Consider the following 26,529-nt stretch of genomic DNA (forward strand, 5'->3'; position numbering starts at 1 on the left):
GACCACTGAATTGGGGCCTGTCGGCTAACCCTTTGGCGGAAGCGCACCCGCCGTCGCCATGGTAATGCCGTGCCTCGGGGCTCTGGGTCCCGGGCCCAACAGCGGCCCTTCAGGCTCCAGCCCCTCCACTGGGCGAGCTGCAGGGCCGGTTTAGGGTTTGGGTGAGAACTAGGTGAGGTCGGGAAACCTGGGTTGGGCATGGACGCGCCCGGAGACCCTGGGAAGGCTCTCTCTGCACCCGCCGCCCTCTGGGCCTCAGTTTCCCTCCCGTGGCCTTCCGGCTCTTCCTGGCGCACTCCTGCTCCTCCTTCCCGATGCGCTCAAATGTCGCGCCTCCTGAGCCTGACCCTCTCCCCGCAACCCGTCCCCTCTGATCCTTGGACCCTTGGGGGCAGGCACAGCCCTTGGCTCTGAGTTTGACACACATCTCAGAGCCGCCGCTGCAGCCCTGCTGCCTAGAAAGCAGGAACTGTGGCCTGGGGCATCCCACCTTCCTGGGACCCTGGCCTTTGGACATGGGATCAGATAGAAGGAAACACTGGCTTGGCTTTCAGACAAAAACATTTGCTGCTAGGCATGTTTGGATTTACGGTTGTGTCTTATGTGTGACAAAGGTTGCTCAGGCCAGACCTTTGGGATGTTGCAAAATCCTCAGGCCCATGTGGGCAGTGCTGAGTCTAAAGCACGACCCATGCTTCCTTTGGCAGCCTTTCCTTTGCCTCTTCCCCTTCCAAGATTAACGCAGATGGACCCGAGTGGGTTGTTTTATGGAGAAAGGTTTTGAAATCATCTAAGTCTCTAAGTAAATCCCATCTCTTCTCATCCCTTATTCCTCCCCCAACACTAGCAAAACAAACAAACCAAAAACAGTACACCTGATGGTCTTGTTAGAATTGGGAAGAAGCAGAGTGAGGACAGAATGTACTTGCAAATGGCATTTCTCCTCCATTCTCAATTGCTTTGTTTTCCTTTCAGGCATGCGGTTTGCAGAAGCTGTTTGCTGTGGAAGAGGAGTTTGAAGACGAGGTAAGGAAATGTTGGTGAACAGAGGAGGTCTTAAGATGTAAATACCCAGGGACATATGTAATACTTTCAACAATAAAGATAAATTAATAAAAAGATGTAAACACCAGACTCAGAACATTTTGAAACAACCTGCCCCCATCTCCTTTTACTTGATACATACATTGATTTTTGTCTGTGAAAGACTGGGGAATAATGCGAAATGTAAACAACTTATTTAACTGTCTTAGAAAGAAAAAGCCAGAGAGGTGAGCTCTCTGATGGCCATACCTGTAAATTATAAGGGCCCCTGCCTGGAAGCTGTGTCTGTAGATGATTTGACTCCCCTTCTTTGATTTTTTCTTTTTCAATCCTCACCAAAGGACATGCTTCTGTTGATTTTAGAGAAAGAGGAAGGGAGAGGGAGACAGAGAGAGAAACATTGATGTGAGAGAGGAACATCAATCAGTTGCCTCCCATTTACACCCGGACTGACAATTAAACCTGGAACCTGGGTATGTGCCCTGACTGGGAATCAAACCCGCAAACATTCGGTGCACAAAACAATGCTCCAACCAACTGAGTCGTATGGCCAGGGCTGGTTCATCTTCTTGATGACATGTTGAAGTGGGAAGAAAGTTGATGGAGAGCCAGACGCAGCACAGCTATTGGACGGCAGGAGGCCTGGTGTCACCAACCGGCCTTCATTCTCTGGCCTTCCATTTTCTCTTCTGCAGCATGCGAGGCATTCTGCCTCACGTGTTCTTTCCATCCCTCTCTCCTCAGAAGATAGGGATTAGACTAGATCTGAAGCCGGCACATTAGAATCACCCCTGCGGGGGCCCTGTTACACACCAATTAAATCAGAATTTTCTGGGATGGGCCCAGGCAGGGGTATTTCTAACCTCTGGTTGCAGCCAGAGACTACTGAACTAGTGACCTCCATAGCTCTCTTCCCACACAGAGCCAAAGGATATAGTTTCATTTGGGAGGCCTAAAATTTCTATCTCAAATCCTTTTCACAGAGAAGTAGGACTTAAGTGAGTAAAGCCCAAAAAGGTAAATTAACCTGCTTAAGAATAAAGCACCAACAGCCAGGATGAGGTCTTGGCCCCTGACTTGAGTCTTAACATACATGGAAATGACTAAACTACATTTATAGAATAAAATTATTCTATTTTATCAATGATAAGCCATTCAAACTTACTTTTTGTGTCCCAGCGCTTTGCTTTAAAAAATCGCATTTAGAATTTGTCCAGATGTCAAGTTTGTGCTGAGTACGATAGTGAATGCTGCATCAGGGACCTTTCTGGCAGCCCAACACCGTACTCGCATTCCTCGGAGGCTTTTGGACCATGAGGTTCGAAGGGGAAAAATAATCTTTGTCAGACCTCTTCAAAATCAGTCCAGCCTGGCTAGTGGGGCCTTAGTGGATTGAGCCTTCTCATGCACCAAGAGGTCACCGGTTCAATTCCTGCTCAGGGCACATGTCCGGGTTTTGGGCTAGATCCCCAGTTGGGGGTGTATAGGAGGCAACCAATCGATGTTTCTATCTCTCTTAAAAAAACACACACACACACACAAAAAAAAAAAAAAAAAAAAAAAACACACACACACAATTTTAAAAAAGATCATTGAGGCCCTATGACATAGTGACAAGGGCACATATAGGTTCTAGTTGTGGTTCTGTGAAGTTACTTAACCTCTCTGAGTCTTAGTTTCTGCTTCCAAAAACCAGGAATAATAACAGTACCTATTCATAGGGCCAATGTGAGAATTCATTGAAAAAATTCTGGTAAAATATTTACATGGTACCTGACACCTAGTGAGGTTTCAAATGTTAGATATTTTTATTATCACTTGGGGACTTGACTGTTAGTTTTTACAAATAATTCAATACTTCCAGCTTTGTCAAGAAGATGTGTCCTTGTCTTTGTCTTTTAGCTTTAGAGATGTGTGATTACAGAAAAGGTGTCTGTTAAATTGACCCTTTTGAGTCTTACCAGGTGATGGTAGGGCTGCTAGGCTGGTGGTGAAATTAAGAGTGAAGAACTCTGACAACTCAAGTTTCTGATCCATGACCAGATCCTTTTCCCCTTCCCAAGGCAGATAACATCACATCTGAAAGTGAGGTCTTCCTAGGAAAAGAGATCCATCAACCCCCAAGGTCATCAGTATTTTACTGCTACAATAATTCTAATGTTATTAATATTATTGTTAAACCCTAAGGTAGTGGTGTTGGAGTATGCTAATACACAAAGCAGGAAAAAACCTGTCTCTAGCCCAGACAATCCAGTGTGGCAGCAGGGGGTGGGGGCGGCGGGGACCTTCCTGTCAGTTAAATCAGCAGTTCTGACTCAAAAACACCCTCGGAACAGGTCTGTTGCTCTTGAAGATGTCAGTCACACCTTGCTTCCCAACTGGAACCCATACTTAATTTAACTTGCCTGTAAAGCTATATTTACCTGCTGCCTATTAGGCCTCTCTGGCTTACTGAAGGCCGTGTGTGTGTGTGGTGTGTGTGTGGTGGGGTAAGGACAAGCAGCGTGACCAGCTGGACAAATCCCTATTTCACAGGCTGGATAGCAGAAAGCTAGACTCCTTGTGACCTTGGGGGATTTGTTTGACTCGTTGGTGCCCTAGTATATTTACTTCTCCTGCTGCTCCCCCAACTGCCTCCACTGCCCACCCCCCACTTCCCAACGCCCACTCAAGATTGACTAAAGCTACTTGAAGACTTAGCCTGTGAATGTTTCTGGTAGAAGCCTGGAGGTAGTGGGCTCAAGGGCAAGGTCAAGCGTGGTGAGAGACTCCACCATTGCCTTTCATGCTTTGGGTTCTTGCTTTTGTGTAGCTGCACATATATACACACCACGTGCCTTAGCAGTAAAAGCAGAGCGTTTCTTGATTTCTCACTGTCTGCTTCTTTGTAGGATTTCCTGTCTGCTGTGGAAGATGCAGAGAACCAATTTGCTGGCTCAGGGCCTGTGAATGCTGGGTGCCTCCGACCTGCCTCTTCCAGGCCACAGGACACGGTGCAGGCACGGTCTTCTGGGCAGCTGCCCTCATGCCCTACTGCTTCCTCAGAGGCTCTGGACCTACCAGCCCTGGGACTCCGCCTTCCTACCTCCGGCAGGGGTGCTGCTTCCACAGGAACAGCCCTCCTAAGGCCTGTCTCCACTTCCAGCAACTGGACTGGCAGTCAGAGAAGAGTGACACTGACAGAAGTGCTCAAAGAACCAGCAAGACCACAGTCCTCCGCCTCCCACCCCCTGCTTACCTTTGAGAGCAAGCAGCAGGTGATTGGTGGCTTCGAGGGACCTGAGCAAGATGAATTTGATAAGGTCCTGGCAAGCATGGAACTGGAAGGGCCCGGCATGGAGCTGGAACTTGGAGCTAACAGTGAGGCAGCAGGAATCCTGCCCACCGGGCAGCAGGAAGACTCAATATTGACTAAAAAGGCTCGGGTAGCTGCTCTGAGCAGATCTTGCCAAAAGGGCCCCATGCCTGCCACCCACATAACTGGTGTCACATCAGCCCAGGGTCAGCCTCCAGATCCTGCCGTCTGCTGTAGGACTCCACAGCCCCACTTGAGGACGGGTGCCATGGGTAACCTGCCTATCCCAACTGCCTCGACACTTCCCGCTCAGCAAACCCACTGGGAAGTCTGCCCCAAAGCTTCCCCAGTTCGAGGACCCCAGCCTCTCCAAGCTCCTGGGAGGCCTGTTCAGAGCAGCCCTCAAAATCCTGTCCCCTGTCAGCCATTCCAATCTCCAAATGCCCACTTAAGTGGCAAACCTAATTTCCTACGAACTCCCAACTCAAGCTGTTCTACTCTCTCAAGGACTGGCTCTGGATTTTTCCCTCGGGGGCCCTTACAACCCCGAGCTCCACTGTCTTCAATTGAGTCTCCTGTCAGCACCCCCAAGGGTCCCCAAGCAGCGCTGCAGACACCCATAGTCACCAACCACCTGGTACAGCTGGTCACTGCAGCCAACCGGACACCCCAGCAGCCCACGCGCACTACCACCCGAGCCAAAACACGCCGCTTCCCTGGCCCAGCAGGGATCCTGCCTCACCAAGTGAGTGACAGCTTCTCTCTGGCAGAAGCCAGAGCCATCCAGGATGTTGGGGGGAAGGAGAGCAAAGGAGAGAAGCAGAGTTGCAGCACTGTCCAGTCCCAGAATATCTTCACTCCTGGGGGGAGTGAAGGAAGGAAGGAAGTGCGGGGGGGAGGGGGGGGGCTTCAAATCTGTGGCAGAATCAAAAGAATTGGGAAGGAAGAATTGAATGCTTGAAAAACCACACATGATAGGGGTGCTTAAGGCTCTGAGAACTTCACAATTTTCTTTTTTAAAATATTTTTATTAATTTCCGAGAGGAAGGGAGAGGAAGAGATAGAAATATCAGTGGTGAGAGAGAATCATTGATTGCCTCCTGCATGCTCCACACTACACTAGGGATCGAGCCCACAACCTCGCATATGCCCTGACCTGGAATTGAACTGTGACCTCCTGGTTCATAGGTCGGCCACTGAGCCACGCTGGCTGGGTGAGAACTTCACAGTTTTCATATGTTTGTTGAGTAACTGCTGTTTGCTAGCACTGAGAAAGGAATATTCCCTCACTTACATTTGCTAAGTTGGGCAATTTGCTTGGAACTCAGAATGCAGATTAAAATAGAAATGGTTCCTGTCCTGCGGAGCTTCTTCTAGAAGAAAAAAATGCAAACAAACAATTATACATAAAATGCACAGTGTGAGTAGAGGTCATTCTCTGGGTACTAAGAGAGACTGGGTTCCTTGGGCCTTCTGAGTGGGCTTTGGATGGACAAGCAGGTTAACGGGTGTGTGTCAGAAGGCTGGGCTCGGGGACATTTCAGTGGGAAGACAGGAGGAGCATGTGCAAAGGTACAGAGGCATGAGAGCAGGATGCTCTCGGGGAGCCATGGAACAGTCACTGTGACTGGCGTGTGGGATCCACGTGGGGAAGCTGGGGCTGTGCGGAGAGTTTGGATTTCAGCAGTGGTGGGGGGACAGGACCCCTCAAACTAGTCTTGAATCAGATCCTAGACCATTGGACTCCGAGGATCTGGTCTGGTCATGGTAGGCGCACCCCTTTCCTATCATTTTAAAGGTGTTGGAAACAGTTCCTACCTGTTAGTTTCTCTTTCCTAGCACCTTAAGAGAAATCCAAGGAGGCCATGTACATTCCTCCTGGGCGGGAAATCTGCAGGGAAGGATTAGGCCCCTGAGAAGGGAGTTGGGGAAAGCTGTCCTTTTGCATATCACTGGCCTCTCTATTCAGGTCCTCGCCCCCTTCAGGAAGCTCTGGGTTTTGCTCCTGGGCCAGCTCCATCTTCCTCACATTCCCAAAACTATCCCCAAAGCGTCTTTTCTGAGCTGCCAGTGAGGCTCCTGAGACTTTGTTAGGAGAGATGTAATATGTGTTAATTGTCCCTGATAGTTTCCTGAACTCATTATGTAACCCAGACAAGAAGCTCCGCTTGTCAAGAACAGCTGCTGAGCTTGCTCTCACCTTCTCTCTCCCCGTGCAGTTCAGTGGGAAGAATCTGGAGGAGATCATGGTGTCCACGCCCCAGACGCCGACTCATGGTGCTCTGGCTAAATTCCGGACAGAGGTAACCAATTCTGTGCAAATGTCAACTTCTTGGGCATTGTTTAAGAGTGAGGGACATCCCTGCATCTTTCAGGAGTTGAGAGTCAGAATTGATGCTGCGAGGCCTTCCCCTGGGGCCACACACGAAAGGGGAGTTGGGAAGGCAGTTTGGGGAGGTGGCAATTTTAGTGGCAGAAGGTGGAGCCTGTCCTGATGCCAACCGGGTGAGAACCGATCCCATGAGCCAGCTTTCTTCCCATCTACGAAGAAAGGCCCAGCTAACGCCATCTTTTCTCGGGAGAAGCATGAATAAGTATTAGGAAATTGTATCTCAGGAACACTTCTCAGGTTTCTGAGAATTAAGCTGAGAGGGATCTGCCTTCATCTTGCCTTTTGGTAGGTGAGACTCAGCCTCCCTCCGCCCTGGCATTTTGGTTGACCTGCTCTGCCCTCAGACTTACTTTGCTTCTCATTCTCTATGGTAATTTTTCTCTTTGCTGCAGCTCCACAGATCAACCAGCCCATTTCAGATCCAAAGCAGTAAATACTCATCTGAATCAAAGCATTTTTTGATAAAGAAGGCTAATTGTTAAAGCCAGAGGCATCCCAAATAAAAATATGACGGGTTTCAGAATGCTGAGGCACTCTGCAAGCCTATAAATGTATGTGGGGGTTCTCTAGCCCTGAGACTTTTCCAGTCTGATACAAGAGACAAGCATGGATAGCCTTTTGCTTCAATATAATTAAAGTCAGGACCTGATTTAATATAAAAGAAAAGAAAGAGTGCCTCTGCTATTGCTTCTAAGTATGATATTATTGTGATATACAGCAAGATGTCACATACCATTATCTGACCTTAGAGATAGACAAAAGAAGACACTGTGGCCACCATGCTACAGGGAACTCGTCCTTTCTCTTCCCCCCTCCATCCTGTCTCAACTGAGGTCTGTAGCAAGGTGGACCCATTCATGCAGGCTCCCCTTCTGCTTTGTGGTACCAGATTGTTACTAGTTCCCAGACATCAGTGGAAGAGGATTTCGGGCGAGGGCCCTGGCTCACCATGAAATCTGCTCTGGGCCTGGATGAGAGAGACCCCACCTGCTTCCTCTGTACCTACAGTATCGTCATGGTGCTGCGGAAGGTAAGGTCCTGGGTGCTGAGACCAAAAGGAAGACCTGTTTGTCTTTTTCACCAACCTGCCCTGCTCCACCTTACGAAGGGGCTTCTGTTTGCGCCCTCCTACCAGGCCTTTTTCTGAATGGCAGCATGAAGTCCCTTCAGTTGTTGTCTTTCATTCACCTACCTTCCCACTGTCATCACAGTATTGGGCACAGGCAGAAGGAGAGAGAGAGTGCATTAGGGGCATGTCTCTGCACAGTCAGATCCTGGATGGGGGGAGTAAGCACACTGCTCCCCAGAGGTCAACGGTCACATGCAGACACATGTTAGTACATGTGCTAACATATCCTTGCCTGTGGCCTACCATGCCAGAGGGAGATGAAATGAGCCCTTTAAACTGCTTCTTTGCCCTCCACAAGGGAAGATCATCATCACACCTGTATTCTGTCCCCTCCCCCGCCACCCTCCAGTTTGCCCTGGCACACTTGGGAATCTTACAACTGGGACGTGGCTGGCTCAGCAAATACCTCTCCTTGCAACCAGGCAGCCCTGAAGCAGCTTCCCAGGAACAAGGTCCCCAACATGGCAGTGATGATCAAGTCCCTGACTCGGAGCACGATGGACGCCAGTGCGGTGTTCAAGGACCCCACGGGTGAGGAGTTAGGTCCCGGGAGTGTCTCCATTTGTAGATGAGAATACTGAAGTAGTGAGCAGCCCACTTCCCAGCCAGGGTCTAGCCAGTCTCTGTGCTGCCCTTGACCCTGAGACTGATGGGCCATGCCTTTGCAGGAGAGATGCAGGGCACGGTGCATAGGCTGCTGCTTGAGACCCGCCAGAATGAGCTGAAGCCTGGCTCGGTGCTGCTGCTAAAGCAGGTATGGGAGCTGTTCGCCACCCCTCCTGCCCTGGAGGAGGCCACCGAGCTGTCTGTGTGGCTCTCTTCCCTCCCAGTACCTAGGCAAGGAGTTGTTGGACGGTGCTGACCCTGGCTTACTGGAGCTGAGTAAAGACACAACCCCATTCTTTGGGGGTGGATGGGATGGGGTTTGTGCTGTTGGGGGAGGAGGGTGTGGTAAGTGGTTCTACTCTGACATCAGGGCTGGGGCAGGATGATTTGTGTGATCCTAATGCAAAGACTAACTACCAAGGGAGAAACAAGTGGCGACCAGGTGGCCATCTGGCAGCATCTAGTGCTTCATCGGGGCACTGACCTTCCTCTTCCTTGACTCCAGATTGGAGTGTTTTCTCCTTCGCTCCGAAACCACTACCTCAATGTGACGCCCAACAACCTGGTCCATATTTACAGCCCAGATTCTGGGGATGGGAACTTCCTCAGGTCATCTCAGCCCTTCCCCAAGGTAAGAAGAGCGGGATGGAATGGGGACTGGTAGAGCCACTTTCTGCCTGGGTCTTCTGATTTCTTCCCCTCCACCCTGAGCTGAAGAGATGCCTTTGGGGACAGGGCCATCTCTTCCTGTCCCTGGTCCAGCTGCCTGCCAGATGGCACAGTAACAGAAGAATAGCTGGCTTCTTAGTGACCCCTGAGAGACTTGAACATTGGAGAGTCCAGAGTCACTTGAGAACTGACAAGTTGATGGTCCATGGGGGGAGGGGAGGGTGGCCCTCAGTGATTGACTGAGGGTCAGATCTACTGCAGGTGGCAGTGCAGAGAACAGTGAGCTACAAGTGGCCTGTCCAGTGAGCCAGCACTTGCTCTGCATCTTCCCTTTGCTGAGTGTGGGGATACCCACACAGAACTCAGGTGGGGACACCCCTTTGGGAACTGAGGGAGACTGGGCTTCCAGACGACTCTACTTCAGGGTGTGAACAGAGCCCGGCCTTGACTTGGCACAGCGTCTCCTCTGTGGCCACTCCCACCCTTCCTGGGATCCTGGGCTGCTGTCACGGCCTGGCCCAGGGTCAGGAGACCTGGGTCATGTCCCCACTCTGCTGGCAATTTGTAATGTGACCTTGGCAAGTCCTAGCTTCTCCCCTGCTGTTGCTTCATCTATAAAACGAGTGGGTTAGAATCAGTGGCTTCTAGACAAGTTACACCCTTAGTTCTAACTTGCAACTTCCATTTCCCTCATCTTTCTATTTAACCTTCCACCTCGCTCCAAAAAAATCTTTATTTTTCTTTTAAATTTAAAGTCATCAATACTCATTGAAAAAAATTGAAATGGTACAGAATAAAGCAAAACATGAAATTTAACCTCTCCACTCCCAATCCCCAGAGCTAACCATGGTTAATGATTTAGTTACAAATTTTAATTACCTGTCCATATATTAGCTAGTTTGGGGATTAACAGCTAATTCTTAATCCCAGGCTAACTCCTCAACATATTTCTGAATGACCCCTTTACTTTCTGCTCCAGTTATATAGATTCCCTAAAATATCAGATAAAAATAGAATTAGGTTCAGGGCGCATGAGGCCATATTAAATTTTATTGACTATTAAAAAAAATAGAATTAGGAAAGAAAATTAGCCAGAAAGGTTTTTTGTTTCTGTTTTGTGTCTTTAATTATCTGCTGCTTTGGATGTCTGGTGTTTCGGAATGGGCATGGGTGACTGACCCTTGTCACAGTCCTTTGTCCCATCTTTCCTAAGCCCCACCTATTCCTTTGAGGTTGTCTGGGTGGAGCTAGTACTAACCAGGGGGGTTTCAGGGGCTCGGGCATTGGTAACCAGATCCTGTGTCCCCAGGAGCCAGGTAGCTTCCATGGCAGCCTCCAGCATGAGACTGCAAAGCCTGGGAAAGACCTCAGAGCAGCACAGAACCCAGAGGCAGGGGCATTCCCGCAAGAAGTACCCCCGGAAGCAGGTAAGACAAGCAGCCCACCCGGGAACAGAAGAAATTCTCCTATTCCTCTTGAATTGCTTACCAAATTCTTCCGGCTGCATCTTGTTCCTCCCATTAATCTTTGGATCTTATGGAATCTTACAGAAATCAGATGTGGTGCCTTCTCTGGCAAACCTGGAGGCCACAAAATAGTTAAAAGTGTGATAGGGGCCACACAGAGCAAGTGGAGTGTTACCCACTGGTCACCCCCCGTTCCCAGGCCACGTACTGTTAGCCACAAGGAGGAGGTGGGCTGACACCATCCTTGTGCCAGACCACAGAGGCAGGTTTCCCCATCCTGACTAAGCTTAGAGGCTCTCCGGGCAGTGCTGAGGAGTCAGACATCCATGTGGTTAGGGTGGAACCAGGATACAGATCTGAGAGGTCCAAACACAGATGTCTTAGTGGGAGCCCAGCTTGCTCCTTAGGAGGCAGCATCACCCAGGTGAAGCCAGCACAGTCCAGATCTGGTCCTTCGCTTTTTCATTCCATAAATTTAACGCTGTCTGTCCCTGGAGTTCATGGGATTCTGGGTAGGTATCGCCACATTCACCAAATTCACAGTAGACCAATGGATAAACCACAAAGCCCATTTATTTATAGCCTCTGAAAAAGTATTCCTTATACTGGAAACTTCTCTGGAAACTTGCACTCTATCCTTGTAAGTAAGCTTGATGACAGACCAAACCATCATCAGAAGGTTTCTGGGGTCATGGAATAAGAGTGAGGAGGTTGCCTGTAGAAGCCCTAACTGGTTTGGCTCAGTGGATAGAGCGTCGGCCTGCGGACTGAAGGGTCCCAGGTTCGATTCTGGTCAAGGGCATGTACCTTGGTTGCGGGCACATCCCCAGTAGGGGGTGTGCAGGAGGCAGCTGATCGATGCTTCTCTCTCATCAATGTTTCTAACTCTATCCCTCTCCCTTCCTCTCTGTAAAAAATCAATAAAATATATGTTAAAAAAAAAAAAAGGAATCACTGAGGCCCAAGGGGAGCCTTTTTCTCAGCAGGATGGGCTTCTGCCTCTTGTCATTTGTGAGTATGTGGGGAACAGAGGGAAGATGGAGGTCAGGTCAGCCCTAGGCCTATTGGCCCAGACACCACTGCCCAGGGAGAACCACCTCCTAACTGTGCTGCCAGGTCCGAGCCCTCCTAAATGGCAAGAACCTTGGACTTGTCAATCCTCCCATCCTCTGCATCCCCCTGCAGATGACCTGGACGGACTCCTGAGTGAGCTCCCTGAGGACTTCTTCTGTGGAACCGGCACCTGGGACTGCCCGAAGGCAGGGCACCCACCATGAGCAGGCAGCCTCTGAGCGTCAGGCAAGGCTCTGGTGTCTGACCATGCCCAAGGGGAGGAAGACCAGCATGATCGGAGATTGGCAAAGCTCGGGACTTCTGCGGTTGCTCCCACCTGGATGCCTTCCCCGAGAACACCCTTGTCCCTTGGAATCTGCACTGTCGTCACTTTGGGTCTTCGTGGGCATCCCAGAACCCGGCCCAAGACTGGCTCTCCTGCCCTGCTGTCTGCCAAGCCCTGGGCGCTTCGCTCTGCTCCTGCCAACAGGGAAGGTGTGTCGCCCTCCCACCTCGTCTTGACTTTGCAGGACGTTGGATCTGGTTGGTCCCTTTACTCCTTAGTCCCTGTACAGCTGAGGAGCTGGGAGGAGCCACACCACAGCCGTGGCGCTCTGTCCCTGTGGACAGGGAAGGAGCACACTCAGACTTCCCTCTGCTTTGTCTCTGGAGGCCTGTAGCTGCCCAGCTTACCTGTGTCCGAGGTTCACAGGTGCGGGGCAAGGGGCGTGGCTATGGTATCTTGTTCTGAAATAAAGCAGCTGCCTGTTTCACCTGCCTCTCTCCTTTCCATCCTCACTGCTCCTTGCCCTGTTCACTCTGCCAGTGGTGCTTTGACCAAGCAGAGCTAGGCTACTTGTTTTCTCTCTCTCTTTTTTTTAATAAACTTTTTCTTTTGGACAGTTTTAGATTTATAGAATCATTGCAAAGATATGACAGGGAGTTCCCATAATACCCCACACCCAGTTTCTCGTCTTATTATCATCAGATATTAGTATGGTAGCTTTGTCCCAAAGGACCAGTACTGATACATCATTATTAACTGAACTCCATACGTTATTCAGATTTACTCCATTTTCTCCTGATGTCCTGTCTCTGTTCCAGGTTCCCACATTACATTTAGTCATCATGTCTCTTTAGGCCTGGGGTGGGGAACATCTGGCCCTGAGGCCCTCGAAATCATTTGGTCTGGCCCTGCCAAGGCATTAGGGGTGAGTTAATTAAATGTTTGACCAAACATAGCAGGCTAATTTTTAAGTTGATAATTCTGTATGGCCCAGGAATGATGTTACAAATATCCAAATGGCCCTCGGCAGAAGAAAGGTTCCCTACCCCTGCTTTAGGCTCTTCTTGGCTGTGGCTGTCTTAGACTTTCCTTGTTTTATGGCCTTGACAGCTTTGAGGAGAGCGGCTCAGGCATGTTATAGGGTGTAAAGTTACCCTGCTTCCTTCTCCCTCTCCATACTGTCCTCTTTGGAAGGAAGTCACAGTGTGCAGTCCACACACAAGGCATGAGGAGTCATACTTTACCTCCTTAAGGGAAGAGTATTCATATAGATTATTTGGAATTCTTCTGCATGGGTGATTGGCCTATTCTCCCTCTTTTTCTTTTAAACTTGGAAAACATTTATTTTCCCACATCAGTAATCATTGATATGAGCAGCTAAATTTTATATCTCCTCAGGAAAACATAGCACTATTGAGTGTTACATCCTGTGGAGAACTTAAATGTTAGGTCACAGTGTTAAGAGTTCCTGGTTTGGGTCCCATAAGCTCTTTTTGAAATGACCTATCCCTCATTTTTTATTCATTCATTTATATAAGTATGGACTCATGGGTATTTATTCTATGCTTTGCGTTATAACCTAATACTACTTTATTTTGTCAAGCAACTCTTGGTCACTGTAGCTTCTCTATACCACCTTTTAGACCAGAGTTGCACAAGGGACATGGGTGCGGTGTAAAAGGTCTAATGGTACCAAGTTGCCAACTTTGTTTTCTTTTCCTGGAAAAAAGGGAAGAAAGGATGATTCTCTCAACTCATGGAAGAGGGGGTGTGGGTTAAAGACCCCACTTTGGCCCGGCCAGTGTGGCTCAGTAGTTGACCATCATGCTCAGGTTGTGGGCTCGATCCCCAGTAGGGGGTGTGCAGGAGGCAGCTAATCAACGATTCTCTCTTATCATTGATGTTTCTATCGCCCTCTCTGAAATCAATAAAAATATATATTTTTAAAAAATACCTTAGTTTGACCACCAGCCTCCCCTGTTTCCACCTGTCTCCACTAAGCAGCTGAGTCAGGGACCTCTCCTGGGCTCGCTGCTGTTCTGGGGGGAGGTGTTAATCTCCCTTTCCCCTAAGAGGGGCTGATCCCATGGATCCCCCCTCAAGCCTGAAGTGAACAAGTGCTTTAAGAACTCCATGCTCAGCTAGCTGCTGGTTGCAATGGGGCCCTGTTCTGGAAGGCTTTTGTGTTCTAAGCCCAGGAGCAGAAAGGACTAAGCCACCAGCACCCTTGCCCCTTTGCACTTCCATTTGGTCCTCCTACCTGCACGTCTTTCTCTTCTACCCACTGCTAACTCCCCAGCTCTGCCTTTGTAGCTTAGATCTGTGGTCTTCATGCACCTAAACTATCCCCTACCCCTGGCTGCAGTGCCCTTCCCCATCCAGCCCCCTACCGCTCACAGGCCTGGCTGATGTCCTGGTTTCTCTTGGTGTGCTTCATCGCCCCACCGGTTCTGAGCTCCAAGAAGGCAGGCTGGGTGTCCCGTCACCTGGCACTGCTCCTGCCAGTAGAACTGGGCTCCCTGTGAGCTCATGTGTGGGTTGAAGTATAGGTCTCGGGAAGTTAACCTTAAGGACAGTTTTTCTGCCTGTAGGAAGTTAAGGCGAAGGACAGGAGACAGACACATGGTGTCTCTGGGGACTGAGCTGTAGCCAGAGCACCTCCAGGCCTGTGTGACAAGAAGGTCGCAGAGAGGCTGGGAAGGTCAGGACAATCGTGGGCCCCACAGGCCATGACGGCTGTGCACCTCACAAGGGAGGGGACGCCCACCCCACCTTGGCCCCTCTTGGCCCCACCTGGCCTTGCCAACTCCCAACCCTGGGAATCCAGCTGTGGGTGCTCAGTCCAGGCCGTTGGTGGGGCAATTAAAACACTGAATGGGTTCCAACAGGGTTAATCACTGCTGTGTTTATAGAGGCGCCTTTCTCTGAGGATCGCTAAGCCCTCGCTGTGCATGATCTCATTCCTCCTCTGGGATCCCTCACTCTGGAATACCACCAAGAAGCTGGGGCCAGAGTGGGTGAACAGCAGGGTAAAGGCAGTGCCGGAAACAGCCCCAGCTGCTGCCACCCACTTGGGCAGGCTGATGAGTGTTTGCTCTGGCAGAGAACAGGGGCCCTCAGTCAATGCACTACACAGAAGAGGCCAGCCTGCTATGTGCCAAGTGCCCTAAACACCATGTCAAGACCTACTGTGTGCCAGGCCCTGCTGGGACCAGAAACCTAACTGAATAAATTCCGAGCCTCCTCTGGAGCCCACATCCAGCACGGCAGACGGCGTCTACAGTGCACTGGGACAGGTGCTTCACCAAGTGCGTGGATTGGGAGTGGCTGGAACCGGAGGAGTGGGGGACCTACCATCACATACAGAGATGTCCCCCAGAGCAGGTGACCTTTGAGGTGGACTTTAAGGAAAGAGTCAGAAGAGAATTCCAAGAAGAGGGAATGTCAGGGGAGGGTGAGGAGCAGGATGAGAATGCCATGTGGTGTGAGGCCAAACGAAGGAACAGGGGCTTAGTTGGAGAGGGGAGGTGCTAGAAGTCAGCAGAAGTTTTCACACTAGGAATTAACCGTTTTAGTTCATTCCATCCGGGCAGTGAAGCAGAGGGGTGGTGGCCAGAGGAAGACGCACCTGGTAGGAGGCTGGGCTGGCCCAGGTTAAAGACATCGAGATGGTGGCTGACAATGTGGGGATGGGAGCTGGAACTCCTTTGTGTGAGGGACCAGGGAGAGGAAGAAGTCAGAGATGACTGAGCAAGGGCTGCTGCCGAACCAGGGAGGGGAGGCAGTGCCGGGGCAGAGCAGCCGGAAGGAGCCTACAGTGCCGAGGAGGCAGACTAGCCACGGCAGCCAAGGCAGGTTGGGGCTAGGCCAGCCCGCCTGCAACTGGGCTTCTGAGGAGCCCTTCTGATGCAGGGACTGGCATCCCTCCTGCCTCCGCTTGCCTGGCTTTGCCACCGCATCAGCGAATGTTATTTCACGGCCTCAGTCCTCCCCCTAGAGGCTCCGGGAAGCAGAGCCACTTTCTCCTGAGAGTGAATAGGTTCCTGGCTTAAAGGTCTCATTCGTCTGGAGCCCCCAGAGTTGCAAGGTCAAGCCCTTGGCCCTTAGGCAGGCATGTGAGTCCTTTCAGGAGCTGGGATGGGGTGGGGTGGGGGGCTCACTGAAGGTAGTTTCTATAGACCAGGGGTCCTCAAACTACGGCCCTCGGGCCACATGCAAATACAAATATTGTATTTGTTCCCGTTTTGTTTTTTTACTTCAAAATAAGATATGTGCAGTGTGCATAGGAATTTGTTCATAGTTTTTTTTAAAACTATAGTCCGGCCCTCCAACGGTCTGAGGGACAGTGAACTGGCCCCCTGTTTAAAAAGTTTGAGGACCCCTGCTATAGACCATGTTGTCCCTGCTACGAGGGTGGGGAGAGGCTCACAACTGTCTTTGCTGTCACCTCAGACCTTGCCAACCCAAGGTGCTCACTCCTAAGAGATGGGAGGATGTGGACCCTGGGGTGCAGGGATGGTCTTGTTTGAGGGCCTGCTGCCCAATTGGAGGGTATCAGCAGGGGCAGAGGCAGGGGCAGGGGCTGGCCCTACCCCTGGGTGGGTGAGGGGTTGGCCCAACACCTCTGCACCAGGATCAGGACTCTGGGCAAACCGTGTTTACCAGAGATCCGAGGGCCTATTTATAGTCTCAGCTGCTGCGCTCTCTGGGCCACGGGGGAGGGGGCAGGGTGGCTCCTCACAGCAAGGGTGGTAGTCACTGGGCTCTGCCCACCTGCCGCTAACCAGGCCCCAGGCCCCTTCCCATGGCAGAAGGGACCTTCCCCTTTACCTCCGCCACGCTGCGCTCCCTCCGCCTGCAGCGGGAGTGGCTGGAGTGGGAGGACAGGCGCAGGGCAGCAGCCCAGCTCTGCCAGAGCCAAAGGTGCCCCCCAAGTTCTCTGGCCCGACTCACTAGGCCTCGCCGCTCCTGCCGAGACCCAGCGGTCCACAATGCCCTGTTCTCCGGCAACCTGCAACAGGTCCAAGCCCTGTTCCAAGACGAAGATGCCGCCAACATGATTGTGGAGACTGAGAGCAACCAGCTGGCCTGGTCGCCTGAACAGGGTAGGGAGCAGCAGGTGTGGGCAGAAGAGGAGGAAGAGGGAAGAGGTGGGGGTGGGGGTGGGGAGAGGGGGGAGCGTCTCAGCCCAACCCCTCCCTCCAGACCATGAACTATGCTATCCTTTCCCACTGCCCGTTCCAGTTCCCTGCTAAACAGCGATGAGGCATGGTTAGTGGTTTGTATGTTTTATCAAAATTAGTTATATTAACATATTACATAAGAATACAATATATTCTTATGCAATTTTTATGAATATATATTCACACACGAATATTTTTCTTCCACAGAATGAAATTATAATCCACATGCTATTTTTAACCTGATGTTTTCATATAACATGTCAATAACCATAAAGTCAACATAATATGTTATATAGGGGCATAAATTCTCCTGTATGGGGATGCCGTGATTTATATAACTAACCCCCAAATAGATTGGAGAGATTGGGTTCCTTTTTTTAAAATATGTTTTTAATGATTTTTAAAAATATATTTTATTGACTTCAGAGAGGAAGGGAGAGGGAGAGAGAGATAGAAACATCAATGATGAGAGAGAATCATTGATTGGCTGCCTCCTGCATGTCCCCTACTGGGGATTGAGCCCACAACCAGGATCGAACGGTGACCTCCGGTTCATAGGTCAATGCTTAACCACTGGGGCACACCAGCCCGGCTGGGTTCCTTTTTGTAAAGACTATTTTAAATAGCAATATGATGAACATCTTTGTGTACTTGCCAGCTGATTTTCAAGAGAGATCAGGATCTATTCTGACCAGAGGGTTTGTCCCCTATAAACCAAATACCTCAATTGAAATTGCCCTGTTTGAGTGACAAGAGATTGCCTCCATCCTGACTGGGTAGCTCAGTTGGTTAGAGCCTCATCCCCATATGCCAATATTTTGGGTTCAATCCCCGGTCAGGGCACATACAAGAATAAACCAATGAATGCATAAATAAATGGAACAACAAATTGATGTTTCTAGAAAGAAAAGAAAGAAAGAAAGAAAAGAAGAAAGGAAGGAAGAAATAAAGAAAGTTGAAATAAATAAAAAAAGAGATTGCCTCCAACCCCACCCATGGATTTGGGGTTCAAAATCCTTGGGGAGCATATGTTCTCACAGTCACCACAGGCTCCAAATTCCCGTTTGGCTTCAACTAATAGAGATGTGACCCTGTCCAGGGCATCCCTGTCTCATCCTGCAGCATGTCCATTATCCCTCAAATGGCACTTGGCCTTATTTAAATTCTAATAATAAATAAGGCATGCTCTATCCAAGCATTGGGAAACCCAGGACTTACTTCACCATAATCCATAATAACTTACTGTTGGGTATTAGGCATCTATGTCCTTTAGACAAGTCCTTGGCCATTTCTACAATTTGGATCCAACACCAGTCCCAAGAACAAACTCTTTCCCCACTCTTCCTTTCCCCATCCCCACCTCTCACTCTCCCCTCCCCCTCCCCCCTTGCTTCTACCCTCACTTTCATCCCCACCGTCCCCACCCCAGAAGTGTCCCAGAACTCCAAACTCACGGCTCCTTCAGCTCTGCTCACTGGCCACCCCCAGGCTCAGCTCCAGGACTTCCTGTTCCTAACTCCCCCATCCCCAACGCCAGAGCCCCAAGTGAACCAAAAGAGGCAAGAACTCCATCAGCAGCTCAAAGACCCAGATGTTCCCTTCACAGAACTCACCCTCCTTAGTTGCCCTTATGGTTTTAAAGAGCAATTAATTTTTTTTCTATGACACACATACTATGCTTCATTACAGACTGACAAATTGTTCTAAAAGGCTGTTCTGATTTACTCCCAAATCAGGGCTTGAGTGAGCCCCTCTCCACAGGTACAACCTGGCACAGAGCTTGTGCTCAAGCCAGGGGTAGAGCAGGAAAACTAGCATCAGCTGTTCACCACCACCTGCCCTGCTTCCGGGTCTCACCCCCCCCAATATGTCTGCTCTCCACAGGGTTCTGGGTACTGACCCCCAAGACCAAGCAGACAGTGCCCCTCACTATTGCTGCGGCCCGAGGCTATACCGACTGTGCCCGCCACCTCATCCGGCAGGGAGCTGAGCTGGATGCGCGTGTTGGGGGCCGGGCTGCCTTGCACGAGGCATGTGCCCAAGCCCAGTTGGACTGTGTGCGGCTGCTGCTGACCTTCGGTGCCAAAGCCAATGTGTTGTCTGAGGAAGGCACAACCCCCTTGCACCTCTGCACAGCGCCTGAGTCCTTACAGTAGGTGCTCAGGGTTTGGGATGGTTTGGGGAGGGTGTGCGTGTGTGTGTGTGTGTGTGTGAAGCTCACGGCCTGGAAAAAGGGAAGCACCTCATATACGTATGTCCTCACAACAACCTAGGAGACAGGTCTCATTCTACAGATGAGAAAACTGAGCCTCCAAAAGGTTTAGTGACTTATCCAAGATCATATCAGCTAAGCCCTGAAGGTAAAAGCCCTGTTGCTTTTTGGGACAACCCTGTTCCAACTGCAGTCTCTCTTATTCCTTGTGAACCCACTGTAGCCAAATTCTGAGCTGTTTTGAGGTAGGCATCAAGAAAGATCTAGCCCTGGCCAGTTTGGCTCAGTGGTAGGGCATCGGCCTGCGGACTGAAGGGTCCCGGGTTCAATTCCAGTCAAGGGCTCATGCCCAGGTTTTGGTCTCGATCCCCAGTGGGGGGCATGCAAGAGGCAGCCAATCAATGATTCTCTCTCATCACTGATGTTTCTATCTCTCTCTCTCCCTCTCCCTTCCTGTCTGAAATTAATTTAAAAAAACAACAACAACAAACTCAAGGGCTCCTAGGAGACACTCCATGGCCCACATGCTGGGAACCTCTGTCCTGCTTAGCTCTAGATCAGTGATGGATCCAGAGCGATCCAAATTCTCCCGCTCTTTCTTGAGTTCTTATGGGCACGTGGTACACTTTCCAGCAGACTTTATCCTTTTAAAAGAAGTGAAAATAGTTTCACTTACTGAAATGCTACTGAGTGAGCTTTTCAGTGTTAAATTTAGTGTTTGGAAACAAAATTTAGCCCATGATTAAATTTACCGAGGAAATAAATTCAGTAGTTATGGATGACTGGCTGCTACTCAACTCTTGGTCACTGAGCAAAGTGCCTACTGAGCATGTGCACTGACGGAGAGCTGAAATTTGGGGGAAGGACACTTGGTCATCAGGGTTTCATTGGAGTTGATGGATCTGCTCCTGAGTTCCAGTGGTTTCCATTCAGGCTTTTAAATTCTAAATTACTCTTAGAGTAGTTTCATCGTTAATTTTGTTTGTTTTGTATTTGGTTTACCCCACGGTGGTTAATAATGAATATGTGCCTGTACGGTGTTCTGGCCTATAATTTTTTCCAGGAACTAGAAGACTGAAAAATGTGTGCTTCCTAAAATCTGCTTTTTGTTGTCTGGTTCTGTTTGTTTGTTTGTTTTTAAATATATTTTCATTGATTTCAGAGAGGAAGGGAGAGGGAGAGAGAGATAGAGGCATCAATGATGAGAGAGAATCATTGATCGAGCCCACAACCTGGGCATGTGCCCTGACCGGGAATTGAACCGTGACCACCAGGTTTATAGGTTGACAGTTAACCATTGAGCCACACAGGCCGGGCTAGCAGTAGTTCTCAACCTTCGTAAGGCTGCGACTCTTTAATACAGTTCCTCATGTTGTGGTGACCCCCAACCATAAAATTATTTTCGTTGCTACTTCATAACTGTAATTTTGCTACTGTTATGAATCATAATGTAAATATCTGATATGCAGGATGTATTTTCAGGGGTCGTGACCCACAGATTGAGAACCACTGCTTAGAGGAAATGGGGTAGGTGGGTCCCCAAATGCCTTCTTTTGTTGGAGTGGGTGTGGCTGGTCTGGAAGGGTGGTCTTCAGGTTGGGAGGCAGGAAGAAAATATTAGGGTTTCTTCTTTTTCTTTTGGACTCACACTCATTAATTTCCTGTGTTTCATAGTGTACACAGTCGTGGGTTTTGCATTTTGTGTATGTGTGCTCTCCACTCACAAATGACTCAACCAGGCCTTGAGCTCCCGGTGGGACTGGGGAGTCAGGTTAGACTTGGAGGGACTGTCTGAGGCAGTGAGTACCGGGTCCCAGGTAGCCACTAGCGTGCTGTGTCCTTGGCTGCCCGAGTTCTTTCTGGGCTGGTTTTTCACGTGAAAACTGAAGACGCGCCTGGTGACGTCCATGGGCCTCCCAGCTCTTCCGTCTGTCAGGGGCCTTCTGTAAGTCTGACGGTGGACACCAGGTTCGCCTTCAGGTGCAGGGGGTGGGAAGAAAGCGGGTAAGGGACGACAGAGGGGTTCTCAGGCCAGGCCTTGGCCCCTCAGGATTCGCCTTGGTACCTTGTGCCCTGCCCCCAGGTGCGCCAAGCTGCTGCTGGAGGCAGGAGCTACTGTCAATGTGGCTGCGAGGGACAGCGAGATGACACCCCTGCACGGGGCGGCGGCCCGCGGCCTGGAGGAGCACGTGGCTCTCTACTTGGCGCATGGAGCCGACGTGGGGCTGCGCACGAGCCAGGGCGAGACGGCGCTGAACGCTGCTTGCGCGGGGGCCGAGGGCCCCAGCAATGGCCGGAGGCACCAGGCTGTGGCGCGCCAGCTCCTGGAAGCTGGGGCTGATGCCCGGGCGGCCGGGCGCAAGCGCCACACACCCCTGCACAACGCCTGTGCCAACGGCTGCGGGGCCCTGGCCGAGCTCCTGCTGCGCCACGGGGCCTGCGCTGGAGTCTCCAACGCAGCGGGCCACACGCCCATGGACTGCGTGCTGCAGGCGGTCCAGGACACCCCCAACTGGGAGCCCGAGGTCCTCTTCGGGGCACTGCTGGACTACGGGGCCCAGCCAGTGCACCCTGAGGTGCGTAGGGAGAGCCTGTGAAGGGAGGGTCCAGTTGGGTGGGGGGATTGTGCCTGTGGACTCGCCCCATGCAGCGGAAGAGAGGGGCCCAGAGACTGCGAGCCCACCTTTTGTGGCCAGAGGTCTGTCCCCATCTTGGAAAAGTCCAGTGGGGGCCATGGGGGAAGTTGTGCAAAGGAGAAAAGAGGTCCCAAGGAAGCTAGCTGGGGCCAGGAGGTTGTGGAGCAACCTTGAGGGCAAGGTGAACTGCGCATGGGAAAGTATGAGGAGAGACTCCGACCGTAGTCTCTGGATTTGGATCTGCCCCTGGCTGGGAGAGGCATGGTGCCCCTGAGACCCTCTTTTGATTCCTAGATGCTGAAACACTGTGCCAACCTCCCTCGGGCACTAGAAGTCCTACTTAATGCCTACCCTTGTGTCCCATCCTGTGATACCTGGGTGGAGGCAGTACTCCCAGAGCTGTGGCAGGTATGTCCACCCCAGGGGCACAGATCCATCCTGCCCTCGGGGGGAGATGGAAAGAAAGGTTAGGCCCTAGGCCTGTCCCTCCAGAATGGGAATCCGGAGGGAGGGTCAGGAGGGCCCCCGGGCTGGAGGAGGACAGGCAGAGTGAAACCCCTGAATTCTAGGTTCCCTCTATCCCCTAGCAGCTCAGAGCAACCTCTCATTCCACACCCCTCTCCAGCCTCTCTCTTACCTGCATCAGCACAGACATTTCTTAGGCATCTCTGACTCAGTGTGCACCGTGCCAGCACCTTTGGAGTGGGGATGGGTGCAGACATGGCAGAGACAGGGCTCTGCAGTGTGGTCCCAACTCCCATGATCCCTGCAGGGCCTCTCCAGCTCTGAATCTGAGTCCTTCAGGATGCATCACATTTTACATGTTGCAAAATCCTAGGGCCCTACCACTAGGTAGCCCCCAGTTGGAAGGGCAGAATTAAGGGTATTGGGCCATCTGACCCTGTTCCACTCATGGCCTAGGAGCATGAAGCCTTCTACAGCTCGGCCCTGGCCATGGTGAACCAGCCAAGGCGGCTGCAGCACCTGGCCCGGCTGGCTGTGCGTGCTCAGTTGGGCAACCGCTGCCGACAGGCTGCCGACCGCCTCCCACTGCCCCAGCTCCTCAGGGACTACCTGCTGCTGCGTGTGGAGGGACGCATCCAGTGAGCACCAGGCCAGGCTGCCCCCACAGCTTGTCCTGCTTTCTCCATCCATCGTACTCCCCCCGCCCCAACCCTGGACGACCAGACCCTGGGCCTCTGTTTATACTCCACCGCCCTCCACTGACTCCTTGAGACAACTGCTGACCAACCTTACCTGAGCTTCAGCTTCTCTCTTTGAGGGAAAGGTCTGCAGACTCAGACCTCAGCCTTCTCATCCTCTTTGCCTAAGTGGATGATGCCTCAAGCCCGGAGGTGGTGATTGTTGTTGTAACCCCTCATCTTCTGCCACCGATGTATCTGAAATCAGTTTCCTATAAAGAATGATAGACTGCTGCTAGTTGTACTGCCTCTGCCCAAATTGTCATTGTCATTTGAAGGGAAAACCTCACTGGTCTTGAAACCCATGCTCTTGAAATCCTTTGTTCCCAGGTGTTCCCCCTCCTTGACATACCCTTCCCACATTTTTTTTTCTTCCCCTGATTGAAGCTGATATCCTCAAGACAACTCAATAGCACTGTTTGATCAACCTAGCAGGTAGCCTTCCTTGGTATCCTATCTATTTTAAAATATATATATTTTTATTGATTTCAGAAAGGAAGAAAGAGGGAAAGAGAGAAATAAACATCAATGATAAGAGAGAATCATTAATCAGCTGCCTCCTGCACACCTCACAATGGAGAGCAAGCCCGTGACCCAGGCATATGTCCTGACCAGGAATCAAGCCATGACCTCCTGGTTCATAGGTTGATGCTCAACCACTGAGCCAAACTGGCCGGTGGTATCATACCTATTTAAGAGCCTGTGTCTGCCTCAACTAGGCTTGAACAGATATTTCAGTAAATGGTTGTTGGAGGAATAGATACATGATGCCTGGGACCCATTTATGGTTGCATTGTGCTCCCCCCCCCACACCCCCCCCAGAGATGTATGGTGTCTTTTTTTTTTTTTTTTTTAAATATATTTTATTGATTTTTTACAGAGAGGAAGGGAGAGAGATAGAGAGTTAGAAACATCAATGAGAGAGAAACATCGATCAGCTGCCTCCTGCACATCTCCCACTGGGGATGTGCCCGCAACCCAGGTACATGCCCTTGACCGGAATCGAACCTGGGACCCTTCAGTCCGCAGGCCGACACTCTATCCACTGAGCCAAACCGGTTTCGGCAGATGTATGGTGTCTTAAACAGTGGTCACCACACTTGTGATCTCTGAGGGTCTGTGACCAGAGGACCAGCCACCAGCTGCCCCCCCACCTCTCACTTCCTCCTCTGGTTCCAGAGTCAAATGTACCACCATCTTTAAGCCAAGCTAGTTTTTATGAACGCAAATAAATGATTTGTGCACAGTACCCATGTATGAATGTTGTTAGGTTGAAATGAGACTGAGCTACCTATCACTCCATGTTTGTTTCCCCCACTTTGTCCTCTTCCATGGTTACCAAATTTTCTGCACTGAGTAGCTGTTACTCTTGTGGTAGCAAAAAGAGCATAAGAACAACACAAGACCCCATCCCAGCCCCCGAGCCTAAAGTACCCACTGTGGGAGGGAACTGAGGAGGGGCCCTGGGATCCCCAGTGCCATTCCCATTTGGAGTCATGTGGTAAAACAAGTCAGGAGTCCTAGAGTTGGCTTCCTGCAGCGGTTGCCCAGGCTCCTCTCCTATGTGGAGTTGTATCCGCAGAGATGCCCTTTGACCAACACAAAGACAGGCTTTTACCTCCTTATGTAGAGCAGTAGAGCAACAATCTTTCCTTTCTTGACATTTTCACAGAGCCAAAGGCCCAAGAGGAGAGAGTAAAATCCTCTTTAGTCCTGGGCCTACGCTAGGAGCCTCCTTCTAAGGGTAGGATGCTGAGTTGTCCACCCTCTCACAGCAGGCTGTCCCCACTGAGCTCAGCTTTTCCTATTATATCTACAACTACAAGACATCTGTTTAAACAAAACAAAAGAGCCCTAACTGGTTTGGCTCAGTGGATAGAGCATTGACCTGTGGACTGAAGGGTCCCAGGTTCAATTCCAGTCAAGGGCATGTGCCTTGGTTGTGGGCACATCCCCAGTAGGGGGTGTGCAGGAGGCAGCTGATCGATGTTTCTCTCTCATCGATATTTCTGTCTTTCTATCCCTCTCCCTTCCTCTCTGTAAAAAATCAATAAAATATATTTTAAAAATAAATAAAGCAAAAGATACATGTGAATATGTATATTATTTAGGGGTAGGGCAAAAGCACAAAAGAAAAGATTAATAGATATGGATACAGACAAAGCTTAATGAAAACACCAAGTCATAAATACAACTAAAAGGCAAAATATTGGAAAATGTACTACAGCTAAAAGATTTTATTCCCTTGATCTGTGAGAGAAAGAAAAACATCTGTTTTATTACCAGTGTTGATTTGGTGTCTCTATAATGCCTAGCAGAGAGTGAACACTCAAATATCTGTTAAGTAAATGAATGATACTCAATATCATCAGCGATCAGGGAAGTGCAAATTAAAACAGTAATATGATACTCCACTAGGTTGGGGGAAATTTTTTTTTAATGGCGGGAGTATTTTTAAAAAATATTTTTTTTATTTCTGAGAGGAAGGGAGAGGGAGAGATCAGCTGCCTCATGCACGCCCCCTACTGGGATGAAGCCCGCAACCACAACTGGGACATGTACTTTGGGAATCAAACTGTGACCTCCTGGTTCGTAGATTGAAGATCAACCATTGAGGCACACAGACGGGCCATTTTCTATTTTTTGATCCAAATGCTAGTTCCACCGGTGTGTTCTGTTGGCGAAAATTACCTGAGCTCTTCGCTTATGATTTTGCCCCTGTTCGAATTATTTATACTTTAATAAATTGTTCACCAGAAAACAAAAAACCCCAGCAGATCTTTAGAAAAAAATTTAATTGCAAAAATCTGGGTAAGTTCTTGGAAGCTGAACCTTTTCTTGGGCTCCCGCATTTCTTATGTTCTAAACCTCCCCTGAATCTGTGTCTTCTTTGAAATGCTTTCTTGCATAATTTACCCAAGTCCCACGCTACCTGAGGCCGCATTTTCGGAGCACCGGACTGATCTCCCTGTTTGTCTCCCGATTAGCCCTGAATTGTTGGAGCTCAGAGAGACCAGACCTTCCCGATCCCGCTACCCCGGAACAGTAATAAATCCTACCAGACAGGGAGGCTAGGAGCAGGGCCGGAAGAACTAGATTGGAAAGAGGGAAGTGCTGCTCCGGTTCCGCCCAGCGGTGCCAGCCTGCTCAGTCGGCCAGACCCGAAACCACGCCCCCGATCAAGCACCGCCCCCAACTCCCTCCTGACTCCACCCCTCAACCCAGGGCTCCTCGGACCCCGCCCACTAGGCGTGGCCCCGCCTCGGGAGGGCCAAGATCCCGCTAACAATGACTCCGCCCCTCCTTCCGCTGAGAAACCTGTCCCTTTTAAAGAATACGTTTACGCCAGCCCGCCT

The 26,529-nt window shown here is 50.3% G+C and overlaps 2 protein-coding genes, 1 long non-coding RNA gene and 1 other non-coding gene across 5 annotated transcripts; 2 read left to right on the forward strand and 2 right to left on the reverse strand.

Annotated features, from left to right (window-relative positions):
* Window positions 1-12,423, forward strand: HROB (homologous recombination factor with OB-fold). The gene is made up of 10 exons (XM_070394371.1): window positions 1-61; window positions 976-1,026; window positions 3,936-5,084; window positions 6,559-6,642; window positions 7,621-7,761; window positions 8,283-8,391; window positions 8,529-8,614; window positions 8,972-9,097; window positions 10,445-10,562; window positions 11,787-12,423. The coding sequence occupies exons 1-10, from the start codon at window positions 59-61 to the stop codon at window positions 11,876-11,878; spliced, it is 1,959 nt and encodes a 652-aa protein (XP_070250472.1). The 5' UTR covers window positions 1-58; the 3' UTR covers window positions 11,879-12,423.
* LOC138994445 (uncharacterized) lies at window positions 605-26,266 on the reverse strand. Of its 2 annotated transcripts, none has more exons than XR_011468435.1 (6): window positions 26,233-26,266; window positions 23,229-23,385; window positions 10,624-10,715; window positions 3,006-3,140; window positions 1,294-1,394; window positions 605-1,000 (listed from the first exon to the last, which is right to left on the reverse strand). It is a non-coding gene; the product is annotated as an uncharacterized lncRNA (long non-coding RNA). The 2 variants fall into 2 exon arrangements; XR_011468436.1 differs by lacking the exon at window positions 3,006-3,140 and adding an exon at window positions 5,634-5,712.
* Window positions 13,323-13,445, reverse strand: LOC138995235 (small nucleolar RNA SNORA25). The gene has a single exon (XR_011468564.1). It is a non-coding gene; the product is annotated as a small nucleolar RNA SNORA25 (small nucleolar RNA).
* On the forward strand, window positions 16,745-23,432 carry ASB16 (ankyrin repeat and SOCS box containing 16). The gene is made up of 5 exons (XM_070394372.1): window positions 16,745-17,045; window positions 19,008-19,275; window positions 21,419-21,911; window positions 22,266-22,379; window positions 22,893-23,432. Exons 1-5 carry the CDS (start codon window positions 16,745-16,747, stop codon window positions 23,076-23,078), a joined length of 1,362 nt encoding a protein of 453 aa, XP_070250473.1. The 3' UTR covers window positions 23,079-23,432.
* Window positions 26,267-26,529: the final 263 nt, after the last annotated feature.

Source organism: Myotis yumanensis, unplaced genomic scaffold (genome assembly GCF_028538775.1).
Source record: "Myotis yumanensis isolate MYYU_CA2020_CCGP unplaced genomic scaffold, mMyoYum1.0.hap1 SCAF_16, whole genome shotgun sequence".
Lineage (NCBI taxonomy): Eukaryota > Metazoa > Chordata > Mammalia > Chiroptera > Vespertilionidae > Myotis > Myotis yumanensis.